Source organism: Dermacentor andersoni, chromosome 8, assembly GCF_023375885.2.
Source record: "Dermacentor andersoni chromosome 8, qqDerAnde1_hic_scaffold, whole genome shotgun sequence".
NCBI lineage: Eukaryota > Metazoa > Arthropoda > Arachnida > Ixodida > Ixodidae > Dermacentor > Dermacentor andersoni.
The window spans coordinates 132,168,761-132,184,687 of NC_092821.1; the positions used below are offsets into that span (position 1 = coordinate 132,168,761).

The window sequence follows — 15,927 nt, forward strand, 5'->3', positions numbered from 1 at the left end:
AATTAACAATTTATTGTCAATTAGTCGATTATGCATTTCACTTTTTTGTCCAAGTAATGTCCGCCTCTTCGAGTTGATCAGCTCACAGACTAGAATCGCGCTATTTGCCGCAGGCAATTAAAAAAAATTGAAAGTATTCCCCTGAAATACTCTTTAAATAAAAGTCATTTGTCTGCTCTAAAAAAAAAGTGCACGTGATACGTGACACCGTCGGCCAAAAGAATGCTCTACATTCCCAGTCGCGGCATTCAGCAGTGCTGGCTAACACTCCCATAGCTATATATCTTGTAAACACATAAATGCCGAAGACTGTGAACGTGGGAACAGCCGCCGCGTTATAAAACTGTTAATGGAACGGTCGCACGTAATGGGGAGGTTGGTGGTTTGGATCCCACCGGCGGTTAGTCGTTTTTTTTCGTCCATTTTCATTTTCCTTTGCCTCATCATTTGTATACTTCAATGAAAGCTACAAACGATATCCGTGTGCTTTTCCCTGGCTTCGTTATCTTTTGGCTTCATTTGATTGTGGCGGTGTGGATTAGAGAGCAAACGACGATGGCCGTTATTCAAGTTGGCAATAAGAGAAAATAGAATGGAGCTGGGCAGACCATGTAATGCGTAGGGTGGATAAACGATGGACTATTACAGTTACTGAATGGGTACCAGGGGAAGGGAAGCGCAGTGGAGGACGGCATAAAATTAGGTGGGGTGATGAAATTGGAAAATTTGCAAGCGCACTTTGGAAACAACTAGCGCGAGACAGGGGATAATTGCAGTGGAGATAAGAATTAGATGATGATTGTGGAGAACAAAAATGGGGTTTCCCCTTCTCTTCGTTCACTGGATTCTGTTTGTTATCTGGAACGTTTAGTAGATTCACTTCAAGAAGATGTGTCGAAGAGGTTCCCTGTAAAATAATTTACGCCCTTGTTATCATTTAGGGATGTAAATTGTTTTACAGTGTGGACGGGTCTCAGCGTGGCATCGGGCTCTGGATGGATGAAACGCGGCGGGCTATACCTAGCGAGAGTCGGTCGGGCGGAGCAATTACCGGCATACTTTTTGAAAGCCTGGATACGTATCAACACAGCCCATAAAATTTTCGCCACCGAACACATTCAGTGACGAGCCAAGAGTTTTAACGTGGTCAGCAGCTACTTGAAGAGCTGCACTTGTTGCACCTCTGAAAGAGTTGTTCGGCCGTCACTGATGACGTCGACAAATATTAGGAAATAAGCGAATGGTTTTGTCTGGATACAATGACATCATACGTTGTTTTTCGTTTTGAAGCAGTAATGTACACGTAGACGTTTCCCTCTTTAGTGACATTTTGTGTTTTACGTATGCCTGCTGCGTTTGTGACATTTGAAGCTGTGTTTACTTGCGCGACATGTTGTGCGCTGAGTATTTGTTGCATTTGTGTCACCTTAAGATGAGTTTTTTCTACTTCTTTGATGGCATATGACGTGTGATACGCATGTTTCGATTATGCTCCTGTGTGGACGAGTAGTCGGAAACATCACTTGGTGCCAACATCGCCTTAATAAGTAATGTCAAGGAAAAAAAAGCAGTGACATCATTCAGCTAGTGTACTCCACGTCTGAAATAAATGCGCGTAAGCAGTAGAGCAACTCTACTGTGGCGAATTCTCGGAATACTCGGCAGAATACTCGGCAATCAGAAGCAAGATGACCGTGGAAGTTGGAGGTGGGGGCTGGGGGGAGGGGGGGTAGCGCTGATGGCCATTTGCCCGTTAAGGCAAACAAATCCTGGCAGAACAGTCGGAATCGCTTGGTGGCTTACAAGTGGGAAACAGAAGAGGTGCCTTCCTCCCCTCTCATCTGGCATCCCTGTGGAGGGAACGCATCCAGGAGAAAGTGAAATCAGGTTTGTGGCAAGTGGGGTTGCGTTTGAGAAAAAGCTCCTCAGCCTTCAATCTCTACCGTCCTCCCCTTCCCGAAGATGTGTTAACAAGTTTGTTGCGATTCGAGCGCATCGCCACAGCGTGGCTTCTCAAGAGTAATACATTTGCGTTCGAGCAGGGTAGCCTTCATTGCGTAGTTCGGAAAAAATGATCAACAATCGCGTTATGCCCCACATTGTCCACCAGCCTCTTTTCTTCCTTTTTTTTTTTGTGAGCAGTTGAACGCGCAAGCAGCACCTGTCTCCGTTGTGCCAATTACAAAGCTTCGAGAGGAAGTGGCAGTTGTATTCGCCCAAAGGATCTCACGTTGTGCAGACAGCTATCGGTGCAGCTGGTATATGGAAAAAAAAAAAAGAACATTGAGAGTGAGAGAAAAATGTCGCGTCTTAACGCCAACCGAACAGACGAAGAGTGACAGCGGCATATCGCCGCCTCTTCATGAGCAAATTGCAAGCTCACCTTGTAGGCGCCATCGACAAGTCGCACCATTTCCTCGTACTCCGCCATGGTTGTTCCGCTCGCTGATCGGGGGCCCTCGGAATAATCCTCCGCGCACGACACAAGGGCACACGTCACCACGACGAAAAACACTTATCATACGCTGCGTCGACACACGTTCTGAGCAGTCTGCATCATCGCGCTTCTGGCAGCCGCGCAATGAAAACAATTTACGCTACGAAGGCCTGCAGCGGCGTTAAACACCGACGACAACGCAACGACGCACCCGGTAACGTGCACGCTGAGCCCGGCGCTGCGTTTCACTCCGAAAGATCCTCCGAAAGCGACGAACCCGAGCCTATCTTTCCTTCCCCGGTGAAGCGCACGCTGCCCGTAGAACAACCGCGACCGACAAGCGCTGGAAAGGCGCTGGCCAGAATCGCATACCGATGCTGGCGAGAGGAAGAGACAAGCGCGTCTGCTCTCAACTCATCCGTCCAATGGGAAAGCGATGCCGCTGCGTCACTTCCGGGAGCGGCGGCGCGGTTCGCAGCTGCGGCTTTCCGAAAGTAGACGCGCTTTCGTTTTCGTCGTCTGCTGCTGTTCTCTCTCCCCCGCCCGCGCGTGCGTCGTCTGCTATCGCGTGCTCGTCGTAGCATCTTCCTAACACGTTCCCTCACCTAGAACAGTCTAAAAGTCTCACGTGCTAATACACACAATTTGAATATGAGTCACGCCGTAGTGGAGGACTCCGGAATAATTTTGACCAGCTAGGGTTATTTAATGCTTGATTAAATCCAAGTATACAAAGGTTTCTGTATTTCGCACTATCGAAATGCGGCCACCGCGTCCGGGGTCGAACACGGCACCTAGAACTCAGCAGCGCAATAACCACTACACTATTAAAAAATTTTACACCCTTCGGGTCGCATCTTGTCCCGCAATGATAATCGTCATCTGTCTTGCCCGTATTTCCTTTCTTTAACGCTGCGAGCCCGGTAGTTCATAGTCAGGAACGGCTTGCGCGTTATCAGAGTGACGCAGCATTCTCGACAGGAAAGTACCGAGCACCGAGCTTTTAAGAAAAACGAAAACAAAGCAAATGATGATTATCGTTGTGGGACAAGATAAGCCCTAAACGGCGTAAACCTTTAAAAACGTTTACACCGTGTAAGCTGCAGCGGCGAATAACAGTTTAATGATGCAATCAAGAGCCCGTACGCAGCTGCGATCATCGAGTAACAATGACAGTGATGGAAAGCGAACCAGAACTCATATTTATGACCTTAATTGGCAGGGCTCAGAGAAAATAATGCTGCTTTATTCTCTGGTTGTTCTCATGTTCATTTTTGTTGTGCTTGTCGCCATTGCATTTTTCTAAGAATGCGGAGGCGCATTGCTCGGGAACTTAGTACATATACTAAAAGCGTAATTTTTATTCCATAAGGCAAGTGAAAATTGTCATTTAGTTAGGTTTAGTAATTGCACAAATATAGGTGCCTGGGCAACGTTAATGGCAACCTTACTGAGTGTACTATCAAAAAGTAAGAAATGTACATTTCGAAATTGTGTGGAGGAGTCGATGACATCTTTTTATTCTTCGGTGATGCAAGTCAGTAAAGGGGGCGGACATTCATATATGCAGAAGAATTACATAATAGCTAAATAACTAACCGAAATTTGCTAATGAACAAATTAGTGTTTTTTTGTGGGGCCGATATTTTATACAAACGAATCGAAGAAGTTGTAGCAAGTGCCAGAAAGTTATTGACTGGGAAGATAGTTAGCAAAAGTTAGGTTTATTTCGGTAGCACTTGTCGTAACTTAATCAAGAGGACGCTTTACTCGGACTCAACAACAATGTCGCCTATTCAAATACATGTAAAACACACAAGTGCTTTTCAGAGACAACCCCTAGGCCGATCTTAAAGAAATTTATTGCATTTGAGAGAAAAAGTTATATTCTGATGAGTGTAGGAAGTAAAAGCTTGATCGAGAGCCTGGCACATATAGAAGAGTTGTCGAAAAAAGGAAAGTCGCAAAAAGGAATATGGAACATCAATCTTTACAAATTTATAACTCTGCTCTAAATACCGATTTTACTCTTCTGTAAATTTCATCTCGTGAACGCTCCAAAGCGGAGAAACTTAATAAATGAAGTTGCAGCGTATGCGAATTTGTTACAATGCTTACAAGGGTATTGCGAAAGTCGTACTCCCATGTTAATCGTATTCTACAGAGCACTAATACGACAATTTTGTTCGCTTTAGATGCATTAGGTGCAGTTTACATAATTGTAACAACACTTTTCTTTGCTAAGTTACAAAGTCTTAAACTTAGTAGTTTAGTTTTCTGAAATTTTGCGATTCTCAACAATTTTAATCAAAAGAAATACATGATCCAAATAGAATATCCGCTTGTAACAGTAACAAGAGTTAAGTTTTTCTTGAAATGCAACAAGCCTCACCAATTTTATTGCATTGATTGCCGAGAAAAACAATTTCTCCTTTTCCATGTATTTGGATTGGAGACCAGAGCCAAAGCTTGTTCTTATTTATTTATTTATTTATTTATTTATTTATTTATTTCCTCAGAGCCAAAGGTTGTGAGAGGGGATTGGGTTACGAATGATCAGGAATTAAAAAAGAAAGATTATCAAGAGCATAAAAAAAATCTAATTATGTAATGTTAGCTACGGCGTTCTTGAACAGGTGATGGTCTGTGACGGTGGTTATCTGCGCAGGAAGGTGATTCCACTCTTCTGATGCCCGCGGTAAAAATGACTAAAGAAAGAGCGGCAGATTTGCAGACAGGAATTGCAACTTTTTGTACATATTTTAAGCGAGAGGAAACACACTGCAGAGGCAATATAAACTCTGTGCGTAGGTGAGCATGATGAAATGTGGCGTGAAACACGCTCAGACGATATAACTTACGACCAGATTCAAGGGATGATAAGTATAGCTTCATTTCTTGTAAGATATGCTCGCTCATCTGTTGAAGTTACAGAGAATGAAACTATCGGAGTTATTTTGAACAATTTGTGGCGAATCCTCGTGGCTTGGATGTTAGTCTGAGGTAGCGTATGCTAATTTAGAGCGAATTAGAGTTTTCTGCATGACTAAATTTAAGAAGGCAGGTGATTGCGCGTAATTACTGCCGTCCTCGACTGCGCTTCCCTTGGCACCCGTTCGGGTAACTTGGGTAAGTCGCCATCATCACTACAGGACATGTTGCTGCCGTCACCGTCTTGACACAGGGAAGCAGTTCCGCCGTCTGCCGGATTTGTTGTGTTTTAAGACCTCTAGCGAACGCAGCGCCCACCAGGGGACACCGGTGGAGTTGCGAATTAACCGAAGCGGCATGCCTTTCGCGTTCCAACTAAACTAGCCTTCTTTTCGCGCCCAATGTATGGTTTCCTGGCGGGACTTTCTAGTGCGTTCGAATTAAGCGAGAGGTCGAATTAACCGAGACCTTAACGAACGGGAGCCGACTGTATAAATAAAATCACCTAGTTTAGGAACCCCTTTCTCAAAAGCTACGAGAGTTACGGAGTCACGGCTTCATAAAATGACCAATGTCTGCCTCTTCAAGCCATAAAGAACTTGTGAACTTGCGAGTTATTAAAGCGATTTTTCTAAACGAAAATTAGTTAGCAGCATAGCGCCCATTATGTCGTATATATTTTTTCTTCGGGTATGTTTTGTGCCGTTGAATTTCCTGAATTATGAGTCACAAAATAGACGCGGACTAGTTTTCTGTTAGAGCCGTTGCTGATTCAGCCGCCGCGTCAGAAGCTTCCGTACACGCGGGAAACGCCGAGGTTTATGTCCAGCGATTTTGTTAGGAGCTCTCTGTGCACTCGGGTCGGTTACCTTGGAACCAACGAGGGGGTGAGGTGAGGAGGGGAACGGGCTGGAATGTATATTAGTAGGCACGTGACCGCGCAACTTACATTAGGCCTGAATCTCACTCACTTAAGATTGTTCTTTGTTTTCTTCTCTCGCGTTGTTAGTTCAACCTTCTCAGGTGGATGCTGAAAACCCCGAGCGGCTCGGAAAACGCGGGCTTTAATTTGAGCCGGGCAGCACTTAGAGTGCGCGTATCGCACTGCCCAGTCGCAGCAAAGGGGCGCAATTAGGCCATAGCGCGTTGGTGGGAATTGCATAATCTCCTCTTAGCCGACACGTTTATGCGAAAACACGCGTCGTCTCTGAAGAGAGTGCGGTTGGGAAAGGCTCTCTTTAGGCATCGCGCATGAAGGAGGAGGAGGAAGATGAAGAAGGAGGGAAACGGCAACAACAACGACAACAACAACAAGGCATCACAAAGTTTAGCTTTAAAATCCCGCAATTCAAATAGCAGTATGCGTACTACGAAGTGTTTTGATCTAAATATTTGGAACGCCTGGTCAATACATGAATACGATACAACTTCAAAATTTACTTGCTGCTTCTTTAGGTTCATTCTGTGTCGTTGTGCGTGTTTAAAGATGTTGCGTATTTATTCTTTTGTGCCTCGAAATAGTCCGCAGCAACGTTATTCATCTATGAGCCTGTTACTTTGTCTAATGCGTATGCTTCGTCGTTCCTCTTTACCAGGCTATGTTGCAACTTTATTAAACACTGGAGCGTTCACTCATCCTCAATTTTTAAGTGCATCACCGCGTATTGTAACTTTGAACAAAACGCAGCCCATGCCTTGTAACGGCTATCGGGACGCTCCGCCAAGCTGTTTCAATTATAACTATTAGTGTATAGGCAGCCACCCAGACCATTTCTGGGGAATAAAGTGAACTTGAATTCGAAGCACACTCCAAGAGTCAGTCCCGTGCGTACTCGCAGAACCGCTCGACGTTGGGTTAGTTGGTTCAATATGGCTTCTGACGGAAAAGGGTTGACCTGCCTGCCTTTTCTATCTATCTATCTATCTATCTATCTATCTATCTATCTATCTATCTATCTATCTATCTATCTATCTATCTATCTATCTATCTATCTATCTATCTATCTGTCTGTCTGTCTGTCTGTCTGTCTGTCTGTCTGTCTGTCTGTCTGTCTGTCTGTCTGTCTGTCTGTCTGTCTGTCTGTCTGTCTATCTATCTATCTATCTATCTATCTATCTATCTATCTATCTATCTATCTATCTATCTATCTATCTATCTATCTATCTATCTATCTGTCTGTCTGTCTGTCTGTCTGTCTGTCTGTCTGTCTGTCTGTCTGTCTGTCTGTCTGTCTGTCTGTCTGTCTGTCTGCCTGCCTGCCTGTTTGTCTGTCTGTCTGTCTGTCTGTCTGTCTGTCTGCCTGCCTGTCTGTCTGTCTGTCTGTCTGTCTGTCTGTCTGTCTGTCTATCTATCTATCTATCTATCTATCTATCTATCTATCTATCTATCTATCTATCTATCTATCTATCTATCTATCTATCTATCTATCTATCTATCTATCTATCTATCTATCTATCTATCTATCTATCTATCTATCTATCTATCTATCTATCTATCTATCTATCTATCTGTCTGTCTGTCTGTCTGTCTGTCTGTCTGTCTGTCTGTCTGTCTGTCTGTCTGTCTGTCTGTCTGTCTGTCTATCTATCTATCTATCTATCTATCTATCTATCTATCTATCTATCTATCTATCTATCTATCTATCTATCTATCTATCTATCTATCTATCTATCTATCTATCTATCTATCTATCTAATCTCGTTCCTGACGGACGGCGTACAAAACGAGACGGGCAGCACACATCAGACTGCATTCCTTGTGTGAGTCTTAATGTTCTGCACTGTTTGACGCCAAAGGCAGACTTACTCTTTGGAAAACGGTGAGACACTGCAATGTGGCAAGTAGCAGTTCGAACCGCAATACTTTGTTCCTACGCCGCAAATGTGGTCAAATATTCAATAAGCCTGACATACGACAGTAAACGACGCTCGGGGGCAGGCCGAGCATGCGATCGATTACGTTATTGCATAGCTAGTTATACCAACAATATGGCGCGAAAATGGTGGTTTCTGACATCAAACTTTTCTTTTTGTGCACAATGTTTTCTTTTTTTTTTTTTTTGAAAGGAGCTACGCTTGTCTTCCCTGCGCTAGTGGACTTTCGCCTCACTGGCACGAAGAATGAAAGAGATGTTGGCAGTGACCGTGGTTATTTCCTTTTGCACGCGAAACGTGGACATATATATCGCACGTCACATATCACGACAAAGGTAAAATAAGCATATCACAGGACGGCACGAGCACAACAGAAACAGCCTCTCTTTCAAAAAGGGGCACGCGGGTTAAAAGCCGAGTTAGTGCTAATTTTCGTTGCATGTAAACTTAACATAAACATAATATTTCAACTCCGTGGGTTACGTTATCCTCGTACTTTATCTTCGTATGCTCGCGCGTGTAAAATACTGCATGCTCTAGATTTTTCGACCTTATTACGCTGTCTTCTCAGTTCTATTGTTATTAATATATTAAAACAAACAGCTGTCCCCATTATAGTGCGACTACATCACTTTCGTTCATTTTCATATCAGTAAAAAAGCACATGCTTAGTCCGTAGAACGGCGCCTGTTATGGCCCCACCAACAAAACAACGGTGCAAATGTCTTCCGTTGTTTACATAACAGAGCCCAGACTTCTGGAGTGTCGTGCAGACGTTGAGAGCTAGCTTAAAGAGGAAAAGAACCCCGACTTCAGACGGGACGTGAGACGAAGTATAGTGGACAGGACGAGCGGCATGTAGGAGAAATCAGGCTCAAGAGGGGGAGAACTTTGGGCCAGTTGGTCCTACCCGTTTAAAGAGCTAGCGTTGTTTAAGCATGTTTAAATTGCTAACACGTTAAGAGACTTCATTAAAACTTCTTTCTGGGCGAGTTCATGCATGCTTGATTTGAAAATTACAACAGCGCTAACACATGCAACCGCAAAGGAACTCGTTCCTATGTGGTTGCATGTGTTAGCGCTGTTGTAATTTTCAAATCATGTTTTGGTAGCATTTTAAAATAAGTTACTCTTTAAGAGGTCTTCGGCCAAAGCGCACTATCGCGATAGCGAGCGATCGTCTCTGTATATTATAGCGAGGACAGTCACAGAGAAGGGGTTGAAGAGCCTCCTCGTTACCACAGTCATAACACGAGGCGTCGTCGGCCCATCCGATTCGGAAAGCAAAAGACTTGGTGAAAGCCACCCCTAGCCGTATTCGACAAAGCAGGGTAGCTTCGTGACGGCAGAGTCCAGCTGGAATGCTAAGGCGTAGAGTTCTACTGCGCTGTGCGGGGACAGTACGCGGCGAAAGTGACCGACTGTGATTTTATGTGTATGCTCCTTTCTTTCTTTGTCTCTACATTGTTATTATTTTACCTCCCCCTCTTCTCTTTCCCCAGCATAGGGTAGCAAGCCGGATATTCCCATCTGGTTAACCTCCCTGCCTTTCCCCTTTCATCTGTCTCTCTCTCTTCAAATCATGTTTATAGAGCTAGCGTTCGCGCGCTCAAGAGGCGGTCAACGTTTCGAGCAGAAGGTCACAGCGTCCTAGCCTTTATTTGTATACTACGGTCGCGACAGCGAGCCTTGTGACCGTCTCGGAAAAGGTCCCTCGACGCATAGCCCAGGCTGCGAGCTCGTCACGTGGCAGGCGCCGCTCGCGAATGTCACATTTGCTCGTTGCTCGTGCTTCTCTGCGTCTTCCGGCAGGGAAACACGGCTCGACCCAGATAGGCGAGGTCAGGCCAGGTGCTAAACAGGTGCGCAGACGCGGTGTTGCACGCGCATGTGGAACACGTCTGCGTAGCTTTGCCGTAGTGTCGTACCTTGAAGAGCGGAGAGATACGCACACACAAAAAAATCCGAACTAGAGTGCCTCGCACAATAGAGCGCTCTTTTTGGAGCGTCGAGCTCGCGTCACATTGGCACCATTTGGTTGTCTCGACAGAGCGCGTCTTGATGAGCGAGGACTGGGTCAGCTTGTCCGAGCGACTGCTGCTGTTTGATTCTGTTGTTCTTGTCGACGTTGTTGTTGTTGATTGCGGTTTATGTGACAAACGCTTTTCGGTAGTACCTACATTACGAAAAAAGAAAAGGACGACAGGTGAATGAGCGAGAGACGGAAAATAAAAGTAAAGCAGGTTAACTAGGTTGCACCTGGTGTCCTGCCCAATGCCGAGAGGAAGGGAAGGAATGGAAGCAGGGAAAGGAGGAGAACTCACGGGCGCGCACAACAGGGTTCACCGTGCAATCCAACGCTGTTGCACATGCCGGTAGTTTATAAAAAGTGAAGCAGGTCTCTAGTGACTTTCCCTGAAGAAGACGGGCGAGTTTGTGGCCGCAGACGAAAGGTAGCCTTTGTTGGGTGCTTCAAGCCGAATGGACAACAAAGCTTTCGAAGAAGAAATGGTACTAACACAACCCAAGAGAAGGAGCAAGGGACCGAGGACCCGACCTGGCTTTAGCGAAAACTATATTAAGCTCCATGTCCTCTCTAATACGCCCAACGCCTCTCCAACCAATTGGACTCGAGACCGTTCTCTGAGTCAAAGTTACTCAGACCATGACCACATCCGTCACTAATACCAAAAAGTGATTCGTGCACTAGTACAGCACTTGATGTGCACTGGTTACAGAGACCGCCTATAGTGGCCCTTTTCATCCCCCCACGTGCGCTTCCACAGTGAACTTTCACTTCTTCTCCCAATTTCTCCCTCCCCTTTTCCCCCTTCCCCCGTGTAGGGTAGCCAATCGGGTACAGTCCTGGTTAACCTCCTGGCCTTTAATGGATGATTTTCTTTCTGTCTCCCACGTGCACTAAGTGCTGACTCTCTTTCCCTCTTTCTATTCCCCTTTCCCTTGCCCCCTGTGCAGGGTAGCAAACCGGACGCTCGCCCGGTTGACCTCCCTTCCTTCCCTCTCCTTGGCTTCTCTGTATATTCGGCTCCACTACACAGGTGAAATAAGTTCACGCGTTCACTGCCCACCGGTTTGTGAAAGCTGGACTCTCGCAATATGCACATATACGATGGTCTTTTTAACCTACAGGGCACGCGCGGCTCATATTCAATTGGCGTGTACATACTGTGACGCTCTTCTTTAATGAATCGGCTGGCGCTTTGCCATTGGTCTTTCATCCTCGCCCGCCGCGATATAGCTCAGTGGCTGTGGCGTTGCATCGCTGAGCTCCAGGTTGTGGGTTTGATTCGGTTGCCGCATTTCCATGGCGTTCGAATGGAAAAAGAAAAGAAAAGAAAAAAAAAATACTCGCGTACCATGCTCTTCTATTGGCAGATTTTTAGGAAACCAAGGTATTCAAATCTTAGCCGTAGTCCGCCCCCTCCCCCTTCCCCGCTATGGCTTGCCTCGGAATCAGATCGTGGTGGCAGCGCGTGAAACACCCGAATATAATTTTTAAAACTGTCTTTCATTGTTTTGTATTATTCGGAATTGACAGAAGTAGTGCGCGAAAAATTAACACGAACCAGCTCCCTCAAAATGTCCCGGTCAGTGGTAAGCACGTGCGTGCCAAAACAAACGCACCCCAACGGCCGACGCGTCAGAAACACGGCCAATCGGGCGACTGTAAACGCGTGGACACTTGCTAGAAGCGCGTCGAACGCGTTCTTAGTGCGCGAAATAATCGTACTGTGAGCCGAACGGTTTCCACTGGCGTACGTTTCACTCTGCACGAACAAGTCAAAATAACTGGGAAACATATTGCCTCTCGATAAACTCACCACAGCTATTCGGCTTCACCGTGCAGCGCATTCATGCGTCCCAGCAACACATAGCCCTACACCGCCGTTCCAGTTACCAGTCCCGCCGATACACTCTTAAACCTTGTTCTACATACATCAAGCTGTATGTTTACAGCTTTCTTGCCAGGGTGGCCTTCAACACTGTACTTTGTACATGTTGTAAATAAACTTGACTTGACTTGACTTGACATAAGTTCGACTACGTAAGCTGAACATATTCGCAAATATGTTCCTTTTACTGACGGTTAAGATGGTAAACTAAGCAAGTCGGACACTTTTGCCGGTAGGTTTCACTTTAAAGGAACATCTGTGAAACGAACTTAGGAGTGCACGGATGAAAATTCTGCAATTCCAGAACCTCGCCTTCGTTTTCTATATAAGTCTTGTAGTTCTACCAAGGTCGTCGTTTTCCTTCTCATACTTGTTACTGACGTGATTTACCTAATACTATGTCGGGAACGTCCGCAACAAAACTGTCGCTGGTTTCTCCGCAACGTTCACTTGCCGTGTGAACGAAGGGATGATGTGAGGTTAAATGCATCGCTATAAATAAATTAAGTAGTCCGTTTACTACCCCCGTAGCTATATTGAAGCTCAGTTTATTCCCTTAAGCAACCCCCTCTGTTAAGGATTGCACATAAGGGGTTGGGTTACATGCTGGCGCTTTCTAGAAATACATCTGTTAGCCTTCGCAAGAACGCCGGTGAACGACTGATAGATGGACTGATAGATGCAACTTGCCGTATTGTGGAGCACTAATGGTTTTATTCTCGCAATCCCCCATCGATGATTTCTTCATTTATTTTTCTTAGCTCACTTCCATACGGTTTCATTCATCCGCTGTTGTAGCTTCGTTCATAATTACAAAGTTGAAACAAACAAGCATCGCGGGTCATTCTGTTACCAAGCTGTGAATATTGCAGGAGTCATTTCTTTCCTAACCCTCGGCACCGTGTTTTCGACACGCCGAAAGGGGCAATGCATTCTTTTTGTTTTGTCTCGTTTCGTTTTACTTTTTTTTTCTTTACTGCTCCTCGATTTCAAAGTACCGAATAGATTCGTTGTACAGGGTGGAAGCGTGGCGCGGTTCATTTCGCTAAGAGACGCCGTGGCACTGCTCGAACGCACCGGGGTTACACTGGAAGCGCGTTTGCCTCGTTACTAAGTGGCCGCATTCTCCGGCAGCCTTGCAGGGCGTCGAGACTCCGGCGTAAAATCTTAATGCTTCTCCCAACGCGCGGAGTCGTGTACATTATCTCACCCCTTATTGAACTTGCTCTCCGCGCTATAAACTTGTTTTTGTCCGCCACTATCTTTTTCATTCTTTCTTTTAGCCAGCTATTGTCCCGGCTCGGCAAAGCCAGCATCATCCCGGTCGTGATCCCCTCTCCTGCGATTTCGGTCGTTTGATTTTGTTTATTCCTCGCCTGCGCGATGATAGCGCTCGGACCAATCAGCTTAAGTTGCGGCCGAGGTCAATGTTTACTGCGCTTGAAATACTTCCCTGCTGGCCTCCCCTTGTGCTCTGTTCTGGTTCGCGACGTGACGAGAACGTAGGAGGAGAAGCTATACTATACACGAGGCAGTTTTTTCTTAGAGTTAATTTAATTGGTAAAAAAAAAAAATCTCCTGTGGGAGGTATCCCAATGCTAATAGTTGAGCTTGATTGCCCGATGATGCTAACATTACTGGCAGGACAGACAGAAATTACCTGAATGATTTACTAAGTTTTACTAAGCAACTTGAGATCTAATAACTCTAGGGCATACGTTGCAATTTGCGGATTGTAGAAGGTGAGATGGCGCGCGAAGGTCCATTTGGAACAAACCCTGAGAATGATACCGGATTTGATACATGCGCGCTCAAATTTGAAGTAATATGCGCTGTTGTTTACACTTTATTTTAAAGCGTTAGCGGTAGGAGTCTGAAGCCACCACGCCGACTTGGGCACTACCGTTTATGAACCTCGCTAGTCGCCAACTTACATCTGCTCATTCCCCGCATGTCTCTTTCCCTACTTGCATCCATTGGGCTTAGCTTCGAGGCGGAGCTACTCGTGAAGATGAGGAGTGCGTCTCTTGGTTGTCTGACCTTCAGGCGTAACAGTATATATATATATATATATATATATATATATATATATATATATATATATATATATATATATGGGCCCGATCTTTATTAGTCCTATGAAAAGAAGCCAACAAACACCGGCACCGAGGACAACATACGGGAAATTACTTGTGTTTAATAAATAAAATAAGAAATGATAAATTAATGGAAATGAAAGTTAATTAAAAAACAAGTTGCCGCAGGTGGAGAACGATTCCAATTGGTAGACTATCGCACGCGAAATGCGAAGGTTGTGGGATCATTCCCTACCTGCGGCAAGTTGTTTTTTCATCCACTTTTAACACTTTAATTTCCATTAACTTATCGTTTCTACATTCGATTTAATAAGCACAAGTAATTTCCCCTATGTTGTCTTTGGTGTCAGTGTTTGTTGGCTTCCCATGATATGACTATTAAAATCGGGCCCCTCGGTTAACCCCCTTTCTTCTCGTTTATATATATATATATATATCGCAACTGACGGTGGTCTGCTTCGGTCAGCCATCCGTTGCACCTTTGTCCTCGAAGAGGCAGGATGTGTGTCGAGTGAGCAAATGAACAACACATTGCAATGTGGTGAACGCTCTTTATAAATCGAATATGCAGCACCTCAAAGAGGTGAAGCGCAATGCCGAAAAATCATCGCTCATCTTTTTTTTTTTTATTTAACGAGACGCATTTTCGCATTCTGTGGGACAAAAATAACTGGAACTTGAATGAATTCATTTTGTCCTACAATATGAGTAGCACGACGAGCGTTCTTGTATGGGCACGTTAAACAACCGGAGGTGGCGAAAAAAAAATGTTATTCCGGTCCCTCTGCTACGGTAGCTCTCATACATCCTCGGTGCTGTTTCGGGGCATTAGGCTTTATGATTCAGTTCGCTGTACTGCGAATGCCGACGACATTGCGGTCTATGACATTACAGCGAAATACGGCAATGACACCGTAAGTTCGAGTTAATGTCCCAACCATTAGTGCACATCCGTTCGTGGAAGTACTGTGGCGCCGAGAAATACCGAACGCATTGAAAATTGAGCGGCATCTGGAATGCATAACACCATTTCCTCGCCATAAAAAAATTTTTAACGCAGAGCTGCTGGCTGTGCAAAGCCATATAACTGTACTTTTCGGAGGCCGGCTTTTCATTTGAGGCTTCGTTATTGGCCGCCCTATAAAACTCCCCCGCGAACCAAAATGGTTCGCTCGAATTGTTCGGGCGGAACGTGACTGGTGGACGCGGCGACAGATTTGGAATGAAAACTGCCACCTATGGTGAATTGCTGTTTTTTCGACAGCACTCGACGCTATTTTGTGCGCGGAAGGCGATAAAAACCGGGCATCTCCTCGTCCTCCTCATCTATATGCCACATTAAAATTCCGCCACGCGGATCAGAGTGATTGAGTTTGTTCGCGAACGAAACGTCAAAAATAAAATAAAATAAATAAAGCGAGGCTTTTCGGGAATGAAGTGAGCACTGCTTCGCAGGCAGCTTCGGTACGGTTTATCGTCGCTCATTCGTGGCCATTGCTATCTACCGACACACACACACACACGCACGCAGAGAAAATGTTCAAATTCGAAATCACCCAAGTTCGCGCATTCTGCTTTCGAAATCGAAAGAGAGATATTGCGCGAACAAACACAACTCTAGTACGAACGCAGCAGTTTTCCCTCGGTTGCGGCTTTGATGACGAATTCCGCGAAT

General features: G+C 45.2%; 1 protein-coding gene across 5 annotated transcripts in view; it reads right to left on the reverse strand.

Moving 5' to 3' along the window:
• IRSp53 (Insulin receptor substrate 53 kDa) overlaps positions 1-2,800 on the reverse strand; it is a 234,108-nt gene extending 231,308 nt beyond the window's left edge. For 4 of the 5 annotated variants that reach the window (XM_050173608.3, XM_050173609.3, XM_050173607.3 and 1 more), the window contains exon 1: positions 2,384-2,799. In XM_050173608.3, coding sequence (XP_050029565.1) covers positions 2,384-2,431 — 48 coding nt within the window. In that variant the 5' untranslated portion in view covers positions 2,432-2,799. Of the gene's footprint in view, positions 1-2,383 lie in introns of all 5 variants that reach the window. The other variant, XM_050173611.3, reaches the window with a different exon arrangement.
• Between the last annotated feature and the right edge of the window lie 13,127 nt (positions 2,801-15,927).